Source organism: Podarcis gaigeae (assembly GCF_964106915.1).
Source record: "Podarcis gaigeae genome assembly, chromosome: 9".
Lineage (NCBI taxonomy): Eukaryota > Metazoa > Chordata > Lepidosauria > Squamata > Lacertidae > Podarcis > Podarcis gaigeae.
Genome location: NC_139685.1, coordinates 28403076 through 28416564, shown reverse-complemented (window position 1 = coordinate 28416564; position 13489 = coordinate 28403076). Strand labels below are relative to the sequence as shown.

Sequence of the window (13489 nt, the reverse complement as noted above, 5' to 3'; positions counted from 1 at the left end):
CAGAAAGATATATATATCGCCATGTAATATGACAGCTTTTTTACCTGTTTTGATGGTTTCATTGTTTGACATCAGATTCACCAGACTACGAGTTTGAATGATTGGAAAGGCTAATATTTGAACAAAATGCTTCTAGAGGGCTGAGTGAGAAAGCTTTTCTAGATGGCTTTCTTTCATTGACCTTAGAAGCTTTTGTACTGTTTGTTTGAAAAACTGGTCTCAAATGGCTTAGGATGGCAGTGGGTTTGAAAAACGATACTGTACAGGACTCCCTTGTTTACTTCTCAGCAGGGCAAAAGGGAACATGTAAGAAGACTGAAAACCCATAAAAGTGAAAAAGAAGTATTTCTTCAAATTTGAAGCACGGCAGCAGAGTGCAAGATTAAAGTGGGGAAATTGTGCTGCCCTTCTGCAAATAACAAAATGACATGGATGAAACAGATGACGGTAAGGGGCAAAGACGGAATTTGTTTCCAGCTCTCTTCTCTGATCACACTCTTATACTTCCTTGACTTATCCACTGAAGGAGATCCATATGCAGAAGTAGCTTTCTGCAAACATCATTAGCTGAGTTGGAAACAATCAGCCAAAATCAAATGTGCATTCAAGTACAGAATGTCATCTGTTCACACGATCTTCCTTTTGGTGGAATACACATTCGCATACATACCTAAAATGCGCATCTCCGGTGCAGAGGTGTATTTGAATGCCTCTCAGTGTTTGTTCCATTGAAAGCAGGATAGTGTGGACAGAGAGAACTCTGTTTATGCTGCAAGGTTTTAAAACAGCGAGAGGCTCAAGGGAGGAGAGTGCTGCTGGTCTCATATGCTGCCTGAGGGCTTCGCATGGCCATAACGTTGGCTGCTTTAAGACACCAGACTACATCGGTCTTTAGTCTGATCCAGCAGGGCTTTTCTTATGCACCAAGGTTTGTTTCTCCCCAGTGAGACCAGAAGGAGCAAAACAGGCATGACCCAGTCATACCTGGTAAACCATCAACTATTGCTTACCATGATGCCTGAACGCTACCAGTCCCTACAAGTAGATACATCCCTGGTTGTCTCTTGAAATCGCTACTCCTAATCCAAAGAACATTAACAAAATATTGAAGAGTAAACTCCATTCCTCTTCACAGTCTGCCACTGGACCTATGTTCAAACTGGCACAGCAAACCTATGCTCTTCTAATCAGAGACAACTACATGTCATAGCTGTCAACCATCCCTTATCTGGCGGGAAACTCCCTTTCCCCCCTCTGTGTCCCGCTGCTGTCCCTTATTGATGATGTCCCTTAAATTTCCTGGGTTTCAAAGGAAGCAGCTCCTCTCCCTCCCTCCCTGCCGGCCAGGGAGGAGGGAGGCTCCAACTGTGTTGCTTGGCTGCGTTGCTCACCCAATAAGGAGTCTAAGAACGACTGGGGGGGTGGAGCTTGCATGCCTTGTGCCGATCAAATCGGCCGCGTTGCCTGGGGACTCTCCTTTGCTCAGTGCTTACCAGCAGAAAGGTGACAGTGGTTTTCCTTGCTGCATCCCCTTTGCCGGGTTGCTTGCTGTGGGAACCACCGCTTGAGGCTTCGTTTGGCTGCTGGCTGGGCTTTCTGCCTTTGGCTCGGAGGGGGCTCAGAAGTTGAACATACCTGTGCCCGGAAAATCCCTTATTTGGGCTGCTGATCCCTTATTTTCAAGGCTGCTGGTCCCTTATTTTCAAATCTGTAAATTGACAGCTATGCTACATATGCATGTTTGTAAAGGACGTCTGTAGTGACAGAATCATAAGAGTTGGAATGGATCCCCAGGATCATCTAGTAATGCAGGAATCTCAACTAAAGCATCCATGACAGATGGCCATCCAACCTCTGCTTAAAAACCTCCAATGAAGGAGAGTTCACCATCTTCTGAGGGAGTCTGTTCCACGATCAAACAGCTTTTATTGTCAGAAAGTTCTTCCTGATGCTTAGCTGGACTCTCCTTTCTTGTGACTTGAAACCATTGGCAAGAGTCCCACCCTCTGTTGAGGCCTACTCTTTGCTCGGGGGTCAGCTGCTTCTTCACTCCTAAGCGGGCATTCTTCCTGCACTCCCTAGTCACTGTCATCACAGCTTACAACTCCCCACACATTGGGAGCTAGAGGAGCAGTGATGGAACTGAGACAATGACTGCATCGCCTGCTGTCCCCATATGTACAGAACATGGATCTAACGTTAAGAATTAGCTTATTACAGCCTAAACAAAAAATTATTATTATGTATTACACATATACTCCACCTTTCTTCCACAGCAGAACTCAAGGCAGTGATACCTAGGTAGTCTTCCATCTCACAAATAACTAGACAAAGACCCTGCAAAGCTTCAGCAAGGCATTCTTCACCTTCAGATCTAAGTTCTGAACTTACTGATTAGTAGAGATATCAGATGCCCACTTTTCATACTTTGCGTATTTGTCTGAAGCTTCTCCCAAAAAACCCCACAATCCCAAATACATAAAAAAGGATAAATTTCTGACCCATGTAGGCCTTGCGGGAATTATTTTGTGCCTTGGTATAACTGCTCCACTGAACTTAACTTTAAATCATGTTCAGGGGAAAGTACAAACTTTGCATGCCTTGAGTCACTTTGAACTCAAATGTATACCCTGCATTTAGTTCTGTTCTTTCTGCTTGTGCAGAGAACCAAACGAAAGCGGAACTTGCTTTTAGTATAGGTTCCTTCATCAGGTGAAGTCTAAAATTTTCAAATTCCATAAACAAGCTAATGCAGCTTGCACAAATTATGCTGCCTATCCAACAGTTCAAAAACATGCTAAGCTCTTAATAAAAGTCATCATTGTGCACAAGAATATATATGGGACAGAATTGTGCATTTTGAAAGTCTAGAAGATGTTTTTTATTCTTGTTCCTGTATTAGCGGAAATTTTTCTTTTTTAAAAAAATCACCTTTCATCTGTGTTTACAATGACACTACCATCCCTTTACAACTCTGCTATCAAATATTGCTTGAGGACATATGATCACTACATAACAGTTCACAACATTTTCATTACCTGATATGTAACAACTGGGATCCATAATCTGTATGGTCTTTACTGAACTGGAAAACAACATTACACAATTATAGAAATGATTTTCTCCTGGAGGAGAATTTTTATTTATTTCTAACACAAAAGGAACTGAACATAGCAAATGAATGGAAATTTGTGTTTTCCTGCTAATGTAGTATGTGACTTAAACCTGATGCCGGAAATCTAAAACCTCAAGCAGTTAAACAAGGGAGGCATCCTCCATGACAGGCTATTGTGCAACTACAGGTCATTTATTTCCGCACAAAGTGGTTTCCCAATGCTATAGGAAGTCTTTGGATGTTGTTTACAGCTGCACCCATTTCCGATTTCATTTTACTCAATCTTCAGATCTTCCACCACAGTTCCCTCAAAGGGTCAGGAAAGTTGTAAGATGATAGGAGAAGTAAGGCAGACTATCTGGCGTTGGCTCTCTGCATTTTATGAGTTCACAGTGCTTTGAGGATTAATAGACACCAGTAAACTTTGTAGTGAGATTCCTCTGCCCTTGTTAACAACAAATTAATTCCTTTGTTTAAACTTTATGGAAGTCTCCATCAATATGCTGAGTTCACTAGGAGGCTGAGCATGCTTTTGGTAACATTGCTCAAATAATAAAGAGAACAGGAAATCTATTTTTTATTAAGGAGAGACAGATAAATGGACAAGATACAAATAGGACTTTATTTTGTGAGTCATTTTTTTATGAATAAAGTGACTAATAAACACAAATAGTAACTATGAAACTATGTTTTTGAAACAGAGCTGACACAAAAAGTCGAATAGGTCTCAAAATGCAGATCCCTGCACGAGTCAAGCAGAAATGTATCCACAAAGACATTGTTGCCTCCGTTTTTATATCTGTAAATGAAGCCTAGTCAAAATAATTCTTTAAAAGTTTGTAAACATAAGAAATGAGGCACACTAATCTAGCAAACACACCTTTCAATTTTTCAGATAAAATATAGCCCTGAGTAGCCTGAAGAGCAAGGCTTTTTTTTCAGCTGGAACCCGATGGAACTCGGTTCCGGCACCTCTCAGATGGGAGCCATTTCTACTATTAGAGAACAACTGAGGTGATCATGGTGAGTTCTAGCACCTCTATCTAGAAAAACAGCCCTGGGAGAAATCATACTGATGAATAGTCTTATAACCAATAGCCCATGAAGGAAGCCATTGTCAGTAACCAGTACCCCATTCACACTAACATGGCACATAGAAATCATCACTATGTGGTAAACATAGGCTAACATGTTAATAATAGCAAGCCTGGACATGAGTAGATGTTTTCTGTCCATGTGCCTGTTTAACAGATGTTAACTAATGCATGCGTGCTGTCACTGTTAACAACACACCTTTCGTAGAGCATCTAGCTGCTATACAGCTGCTACCAGCAAGGCAGGGTAGCACATGTTTCACTTCAATATATCCTCTCTCAGCATCTTTTAACACCAGGACCTCAAGCTTCAAACCAGGAACCTTTCAGTAGTGCTGGGCTAACATATCTGCATTTAAAACAGATCCATGGAAAATCAATCAATCCTTTTTTGTTTGGGAGTTGCAATTTAATGGTTGTACGTCCCCAGGTAATTAACAAGCCTCTCCTTCTCTCTACTTGAATTCAAGTGCCTCACATGGCTGAGCCATTAACACTGGGGCGGCTTAAATCGCAGCCATTGTCTTCCAATTTCATGTGGTGCTTTCATGCTGAACAATTAAATAAAAGTTGAATGCTTTCCTTCTTCAAAGTGCAAGAAGACAGAAAGATGGAATTGGTTCAAAATAAAATGAACTCTCCCCCCACTCCAAAAGAGAGAGAGAGACCTGCACACACAACTTTATGAATACCGACAGCTACTGGGAAATAGAACATATTCAGAAAGAACTGAAACAACAGAGGTTTTTCTGCAACACTGAGCAAGAAATATTTTAAATGCAACATTTTACTTAAGCTTACTTAAGTAAGCTTAAGCTAACTTAAGCTTCCTCCCAACCCTTAAATTCAGTCCGGATTTTGTCTTCCCCTCTATTTCCCATGTTCAGGCAGTGAACACCATTGTTTCTCTAGCAAAAATAGCATGATCCACCCTAATGTTTGCAGAAGTACAATTTTTTATGGGGGGGGACCCTACATAGAGAGAACCACAAAAACAGACCAATCAGCACTCAGTCTTCTTGGGTGGGCAATGGATGTTGATCAATATTTGAATTCTGAAATGCTGTGCTCTATATATACCACATGATTCCTGTTTACAACTCATTGAGTTTGTGTGCATATGAAAGCAGGGGATCTTGTGGTTTTGTTCATCTATTATTTTACTTTATATCTGTATTTGGCTTTGAATTGTTTTTTCATCAAAGCAGTAACTGAAATATCAGAGTTACAAAGGAACATTGATGAACACTTGCTGGGTTTTGGGGTTTTTTGAATGAAATGCTTATATTCTTGTTACTCTTGCTAAGCAACATCTAAAGTTAGAAGGTGACCCAAATAATTTAGTGCAGAAAACTAGCAAACATTTAAGGTATTCATGGCTCAAGAATTTTGGAGAAAATGCCATTGATCTGAAAGAAAATGGCGTATAGGTGCCGGGGGGCGAGGGCTTTCAGATATGTATCAACAAAAGGAAACAGAAAAAATTATATACACAGAAAGATCTAAGACACAACATTCGTAGCATATTTAGCCTTAATCCATTGCTCAAATGAAGAAGGGCGGAGAGGTGAAGGAAACTGTCTGAAAAGCTAATGAATGGAATAAATCACCCCTTTAGACAGATGGATACAAGGATCAAAACTATGAAATAGTCAAAAAGCTAGCTACTCTCAAGATTGAATGACCACCAGTTTTTTCAGTTAATCTCGGCTTGATTTTCTCCTCATCCTCTACTCCCATGGTCGTATTCCCACTGACAGTATTAGATCCAGGAAAGGAAAAATGTAGGTCTCTATTAATGAAATTGTACATCTTGAAGTAGGTATAGACGAGTGATAGAACTGCAAGTTGCTGGTTGGAAATTTCAACATGGATTGCCAGTCTCTGGCCCTGCGTAATTTTCATTTCAATGCAAACTTCACATGCAAGGCACTTCAGCAGTTCTTGATGGAAGCTTGCAGAACAAGTAAGAGCAGAAACCCACAGTTAAGATGATGAAATATCCAAGATTTCTTTGCAATCCATTTCAATATTATTCCAAAAGATTAACCCAAATGTTAAGATAAAAAGTAAAGGGACCCCTGACCATTAGGTCCAGTCATGGCCAACTCTGGAGTTGCGGCACTCATCTCGCTTTATTGGCTGAGGGAGCCAGCGTACATCTTCCGGGTTATGTGGCCAGCATGACTAAGCCGCTTCTGGCAAACCAGAGCAGTGCATGGAAACACCATTTACCGTATTTTTCGCAACATAGGACACACTTTTTCCCTCCTCTCTCCAGGCTTCAGGAAGCTATCCGCTTCCACGGCTAGCGGAGCGCTGCATTAATCCCGAAGCTTGGGGCGTGTGGAGCTCAACCGCCCCAAGCCTCTGGGTGCTGGCAAGGTCTCCGCTAGCCATCTAGACCTTGCCGGCACCCAGAAGTTTGGGGCGCGCGGAGCTCCGCAAGCCCCAAGCTTCGGGATTAGCACTCCGCTAGCCGTGTCTAGGCTGCGGATAGCAGCCTGCTTCCCGGAGCATCGGGCGCCCTGAAAGCAGAGCGCCCGGTGCTTCGGGAACACATCCGCAGCCTAGGCAGCCCTGTGGGAGGTCCCGCAGGGATGTCTAGGCTGCGGATAGCAGCCTGCTTCCCGGAGCGTCGGGCGCCCTGAAAGCAGAGTGCCTGGCGCTTCGGGAACACACCCGCAGCGTAGGGACCCTTGCAGGAGTTCCCCGCAGGGCTCCCCATGCTGTGGATAGCAGCCTGCTGCCTGGCGCCCTGAAGCAGAGCGCCCCTCGCGCCAGGCAGACATCTGCAGCGTGCGGAGCCCTGCAGGAGTTCCCCGCAGGGCTCCCCAAGCTGCGGATAGCAGCCTGCTTCCCGGAGTGTCGGGCGCCCTGAAAGCAGAGTGCCCGGCACTTCGGGAACACATCCGCAGCGTGGGGAGCCTTGCAGGAGTTCCCCGCAGGGCTCCCCACTCTGCGGATAGCAGCCTGCTGCCTGGCGGGTGGGGCCCGCTGAAGCAGAGCCCCCCGCGTGCCAGGCAGACATCAGCCAGCCCCACAAGCTCGGGGGACAGCAGGGAGGCGCAGTGCCACTATCCCGCAGTTCCTCGACTTGGTTCGGTTTCCCTGACCTGCTTTGGGGGGGGGGAAATAAAGGGAATTTCCCCCACTTTATTTCCCCCCCAAAAAAACTAGGTGCGTCCTATGGTCCGGTGCGTTCAATCGTGCGAAAAATACAGTACCTTCCCACCAGAGCAGTACCTAATTATCTACTAGCACTTCATGCTTTCGAACTGCTAGGTTGGCAGGAGCAGGGACCGAACAACAGGAGCTCATCCCGTTGCGGGGATTCGAGCCGCTGACCTTCTGATCGGCAAGTCCTAGGCTCTGTGGTTTAACCCACAACACCACCCGTGTCTCATACAATGCTAAGATAGGTGGAACAATAACGGAATGTTGCATTTCTTATTTGTAAACTACTCACAAAATAAAGAGTGGGGAACCTGCAGCCCTCAGGCTATTTTCATGATGTTGGAAAGAAAAAATGGGGAAGGGGGACAACAGAGAGAGGGGGAAAGGGAGGGAGGGGGAGGAAATATGTCCCAACCACTCTTGGCTTTGTCTCTGTGCTAGATTCAAAATGGAGTTTGTCCCCATATTGTCCCCATAATCTCTGGGTTATGTTTGGGCCAAAGTTTTTTCCACCAAGATATTAAGGGGACTCTTGTGAATGTCTCTTACTTGGGCGGATTTCCGCAATAGTTCCTGTTGCTTTAACCAAGAGAGCAAACATGTTCAATCTTAGCCAAGCCCTGCAAGAGGTAGAATTTTGATTTTATGTGATTTGATTTTTAAATTAATTCCAGGATTAGAGTGGAGGGATCCTCTAAGCTCCTCACCACTTTATTTTCTCTGGTGGCTGGGAATTTATTCGTCCACTGAGCTCACATTGGTGGAGTCAAGACAACTGAGTTAAAATTTAACCAAAACATGTCAAAAGTATACCCAACAAATAAAGAGGATGCAAAGTAAAAGTTTCTCATGTCTTCAAAGATACGGCATTCTTTTGGTAAAAGTGACCCATGAGATCATCCCAGAGGATAACTCAACACAGGACTAATCCTACACAAACTAGGTCAAGAAGCCAAACAAAGCTTAAACCTTCATCCCCACTTATACTGTTGATTTCCACATACAGTATAATATTGACAGTCTAACCAGTATCCAATTGGTTCTCCAAAACATCCCCCTTCACTCAAATGATTATCTTTAGCTGACACCCCAGGTGCCTAGTACATGTATTGCTCATGTATCAAAATATTCATCTTCCTATGTTTATGAAAAAGTCCAATAAATATTTGCATAGTTCCTATTACTTTGTTGCATCCCCTGTCCTACTCTCAGTCCAACCTGTAATATTTCCAGATACAATTCATTAGGTAGAGAAATCCCAAGTGTCTCCCCTCTACCACTGAAGGCTAGTAGTTCAGCAAAACTACACAGTACAAACTTCCTGGAATTACTAATTCATACAACTGAAGGATCACATGTTTCTGCACCACATTAAAAAAGAGGACTTCCTAACCCATGGAACATCAGGATACCTGGGAGAAAAGCCGAAGCCTTAATTTCTAATCTGCAGAAAGATTTTGTGCACAAAGCATTCAAATGGGATTCTCCATTGCATTCTGAAATGACGGCAATTCAGATTAGTGTGTAGATCACCTCTGCATCAACAATCCTATTCATGGACTTCCTGCGCAAGTACAAATCAGAATTCAGAATCAGGGATGTTCCTCTCTTTTTCCCAATCATGTCTTTCCTTTTCTATTTTTAAAATGTAGAATCAATTCATAGCTGCAAATGTCAAGAATGGTATTCACTTACCAGTTTTTGGATTAATGAAGAAGAATCCCTGTGGATTTCCACTGGTAATCTTGTAGGTCAGCTTGTCATTGGACCCTGAGTCTGCATCAAATGCCTCAATCTGAATGACCGACATATCCTTAGGTGAATTTTCCATGACTTCTGGGTAATAAACAGGCTGAGTCGTCTGCGGAGCATTGTCGTTGACATCCCCAACTTCTATATAGATTTCAACGAAGGAAGAGAGAGGCACAACACCCCTGTCTGTTGCATAAACAGTAAGCCAGTAATGGGAAGTAGTCTCACGGTCAAGGAAATCAACAGTGGCTATTGTACCTGCATAGGAAACGGAGAAAAAGAGACAGTGTTGAGTATCATGATTGATTTTATCGAACGTGGCATCTTTTTTTTTTTAAAAAAAAGTCTTTGCCACAAGTCACAAATGAAAAGCATAATGGTTTCCACAGCCTTGCTATTTTGTATAGACCAAAATGAAGCATTCTACTTTTTTATATGGTACAAAATTCAAGGAAAGGCAGTTAGTGATTACAAATGAACTGTAAGGAAAAATTCAGCCAATGATTGTAGAGCATAAAGTATAGAAGCATGCGAGGCAAGAATCAGTATTAGGTACGACGCCTGTTCAGATGTTACCTGTTGCTCAATGCACTTGTCCCCTTTTCCCTGAAGGAAAAGATGGGAGCACACAAACTTGAGTTCTGGTACTTTCCCCCTTGTAGCATCCCAGTGCTAAAAGCAATGGCTGTAAAGGCCCCAAACTACTTATTTTTTGTATCAGGCCCTGCCTACACCATGACATAAATGTGTTATATGAAGTAGTTGGGGCCTGCTGGTTTGTCATGCAGAGGCTTAAAAAATTAAACTAGCCTTTGGCATGCCCATTTTTTAGAAACCTGGCAATATGGTATGATTTCATCACCGTTGTGGCTTAGGCAGGGAACCACAATGTGGACAGAACGATAACAGGACAGAGAGAGCTGCAGCTATGGAATTCTCCAAACTATTTTGGAAGGACGGAAGGTAGCTATCTGAAAGTACAGTATTTGTCAATTTAGGACATTAATGCCCACTTTTCAATTTGCATAAAATTCCCAAAGCATGTAACAAGGTGAAAAAATAGACCAGTACTGAATGCTTCACATCAGCCCTCCACTATACTAAGTGTCTCTTCTTTTCCAAACTTTGCCTTGTGAGGAAGGGAGAAGGAAAACTGGTAGCAAGAATTGCTAAGGTCAGCAGAAGACCTATGTTTAAATGCGTAGAGTTTTCAGTGACAAAATGAACACTTGCACTACCTACACAGAAGCCTTCAATACCGCCAGTAATGCTGGGAGTTGTAGTCACTAAGATGGCTCCTCTGAGTGCTGTTCTTTGCCATCAGTTTCATACAAAGCTAGTTTGGAAATGCAGGGAAACCGATAGCAAGCAAGGCTAGAGACAGCTGGCATCAAGGTGAGCTCATTATGAGCCAAGTTCAACTCCAGAGTGGAATTTTATCTACTTCGTAATTGGGGAGCCTTTTATAAATCGGTCATGTTCATTTCCAGTCCTGAACCATGCAAATTCAATTCCCCTGTCTCAATGTCTAGTTTAAACAATCCTTAAAGAGCTGCTATTTAAGGAATTTCTGAACTACCACCAGATGTCACTGTAGAAGCTAAATTGTAAATGTAGCCAAGCTGAGACAATATGAAAGGCAAGCAAATATCAAATTTATAAAGTAGAAATTCTTATCCTGCGCACATTGTCACCTGGGTACATCATCTTCTCCTTCAAACAAAAATGATGCTGTAGTATTTCAGAGAAATCTGCTAATGCCAGTAAAGCCACCTTAGTAAATATGAAACAAATTGCCTTTTTAGACTTCCAAACCTCTTATTAGCTGCACATTATTCAGCTGCAATTTTCTTTATGCACACATAACAATCACACACCATTATTGCATCACTGATACAACATTATGCTGCCAGGTTTTATTTCTGCTTTTAATGCTAAGTGTAGAAAACCCACAATAATCACTTGTAAAAAGAACAAGAGTTTGCAGGAACCAAGAGAAGCCAGCAGGCTTGTCTTAAGAAATGTCAAAGAACTACATTACAGCTGGGTCATTCAGTAGACCGGAAGAAGATGAACACTCTTCTGCTTCTGTTTCTTTTGTGTTGCACAACCTTTCAAGGCAATCCACTCAAGCAATGCACAATTGCAACTCATTTTCTGCAGGGGCTATAGGTGTCTTAGAACAGGGGTTGGCAACCTAAGGCCCATGGGCCACAAGCAGCGCATGGGGGTTGTTTAACTGGCCCACAAGCCACCCCCAAACCAAGCCACCCACTCAGCGAGTCCCCGCATGCTGCTCTAAACCGGCATAGCGTGGCACAGGGACTCGCTTCCACAGCGCCGAAAATCGCATCTGTGCATGCACAGATGCCGAAAATCGCAAGCACACACACAATCTGGCCCACAGAGGGATCTCCGCTGGAGTGAACCAGCCCAGGTGAGGTAAACCTTGCCGACCCGTCTTAGAAGGTGGATAAACTAACATTTTAGCACTGAGAAAATAGGTGCTGCTTCTAGATGGCTCATCAACTGAGAACCTGACTGCTGTGTGTGTTGTGCTTCTTACACGAGTGCCAGAGGTATCTACACACAACAGCGCCAATGACATTACTAGGGATATGGTTTGCTCCCACCCAAAGCTACCTGTGCCAGAGGGATATTGCATGGGAACTTGACACATCTCAAGCAATGTCCCTTGTTAACTTTACACCCAACCACCCACATTATCCTATGCAGCAAGCAGGCAGGTTGGGTAGCATTCTCTGCAGAAATCACATAAGATCAGCCCCATCCTAATGTCTACAGTTTTCTGATCCATACTGCAGCACAGTGGGACTATGCCTGGGAGAGCATAACCCATGTGGCCTGGTCAGGGTGTGTAAACATAAAAGGGAGTGGATCCTTAACTAATTCCCAGGAGACATGAAACTGAAAGGCAGCTTTCTACACTTTGCCTTAAGACACATCCACTCTCAACACACAAAGAATGCAGCAATATGCTTCTTTGTAAGATTAGACTGTAATGCTATATGACTTCTTTGGGAGTAAGTCCCACTGAACTCGGCAGCGATTTACTTATGGGCATATTATAATTATTATTTTGGGAAAAAATACAGTTATAAAGAAATAAAGTGATACAGAAAAAGAGAAGGAAATGTGAGAGGGAGAAAAAACAAAAATGTTTATAAGAAAAATATATACACAAAAATGCAATATATTCTCATATAAATTGATATAGTTTTATTTTCCTAATACTTATGTAGATGTTAATAGCCTGCTACATTCTGTATATTCTGTATAAACTCACTCCAAACATTATCATATTTATCCAAACTAAGTCTGCATCTGTAAGCAGTTCATTCATAAATTGCAACTGTTGTCATACTGTCAATCCAATGATTAAAGAGTATCATATCTTTATGACCCCAATCCATCAATATCAATCTCCGAGCCACCATCTGGGAAGACTTGCATAGGATTGCACTATTAATATTCCACACCTAGGATGACCCCACCCATGGTAACACTTTGCTTATGGAAGCTCCCTTCCCTGTGCTCATGGAAAATGGGCTCTCTCAAGGGTGCACCACAAACAAGAACTCTCATACTACATGCCAAAGCTTAGCCCATATTGCTTAAGAGGTGTGAGGGGGGAAAGAACCACATATTCTGCTCAAGGTGAATGAGAACGGCAATGCATGCATCACGCACTAGGAATAACCAAACACAGTGGTACCTCGGTTTAAGAACAGTCCGGTTTAAGAACGATTCAGTTTACAAACTCTGCAAAACCGGAAATAGTGTCCCGGTTTGAGAACTTTACCTCGGTCTAAGAACGGAATCAAAACGATGGAAGGGCACTGGTGGCGGGAGGGGAGGCCTCATTAGGGAAAGTGCACCTTGGTTTAAAAACGGTTTTGGTTTAAGAACGGACTTCTGGAACAGATTAAGTTCATAAACCGAGGTACCACTGTAAAGCAATCATTACAAGAGACTTCCTCGGTACAATTATAATATCCTGCCTGCGTGAAATTCTGAGCTGGCTCTCTCAAAAGTAGCAGGTTAGTGTTAAAATGGCTTTGTTTTCCCAAGTCTTTTAAGTGGGCAGACACTGAGTATTAATTAAACCATCCCAGTTACATTTTACAGATCCATTAATACAGTTAAAGGAGTGGTGCTGGAATGGAACGTGTGTTTTTTTTTAAAAAAATCCAAACAAAACAAAAACAAAACCCACTTCATTAAAAAGTAGAGATGGAACTCCTGCTGCCTTTTATGCTTGGCAAGATCAGCAAGACTTGCACAAATGTGGCTGAGTCTTTATTTGGGTCACCGCTCCAGATTACTAGAA

General features: G+C 42.8%; 1 protein-coding gene across 6 annotated transcripts in view; it reads right to left on the bottom strand.

Moving 5' to 3' along the window:
- The window catches only part of FAT1 (FAT atypical cadherin 1), a 119461-nt gene that overhangs the window by 66056 nt on the left and 39916 nt on the right, over positions 1-13489 (bottom strand). For all 6 annotated transcript variants that reach the window (XR_014568037.1, XM_083755157.1, XM_083755159.1 and 3 more), the window contains exon 3: positions 9082-9396. Coding sequence is in view for 5 of the 6 variants with exons in the window: in XM_083755157.1 (XP_083611283.1) it covers positions 9082-9396 (315 nt within the window). In the remaining variant the exon portion in view is untranslated. The remainder of the gene's footprint in view (positions 1-9081; positions 9397-13489) is intronic.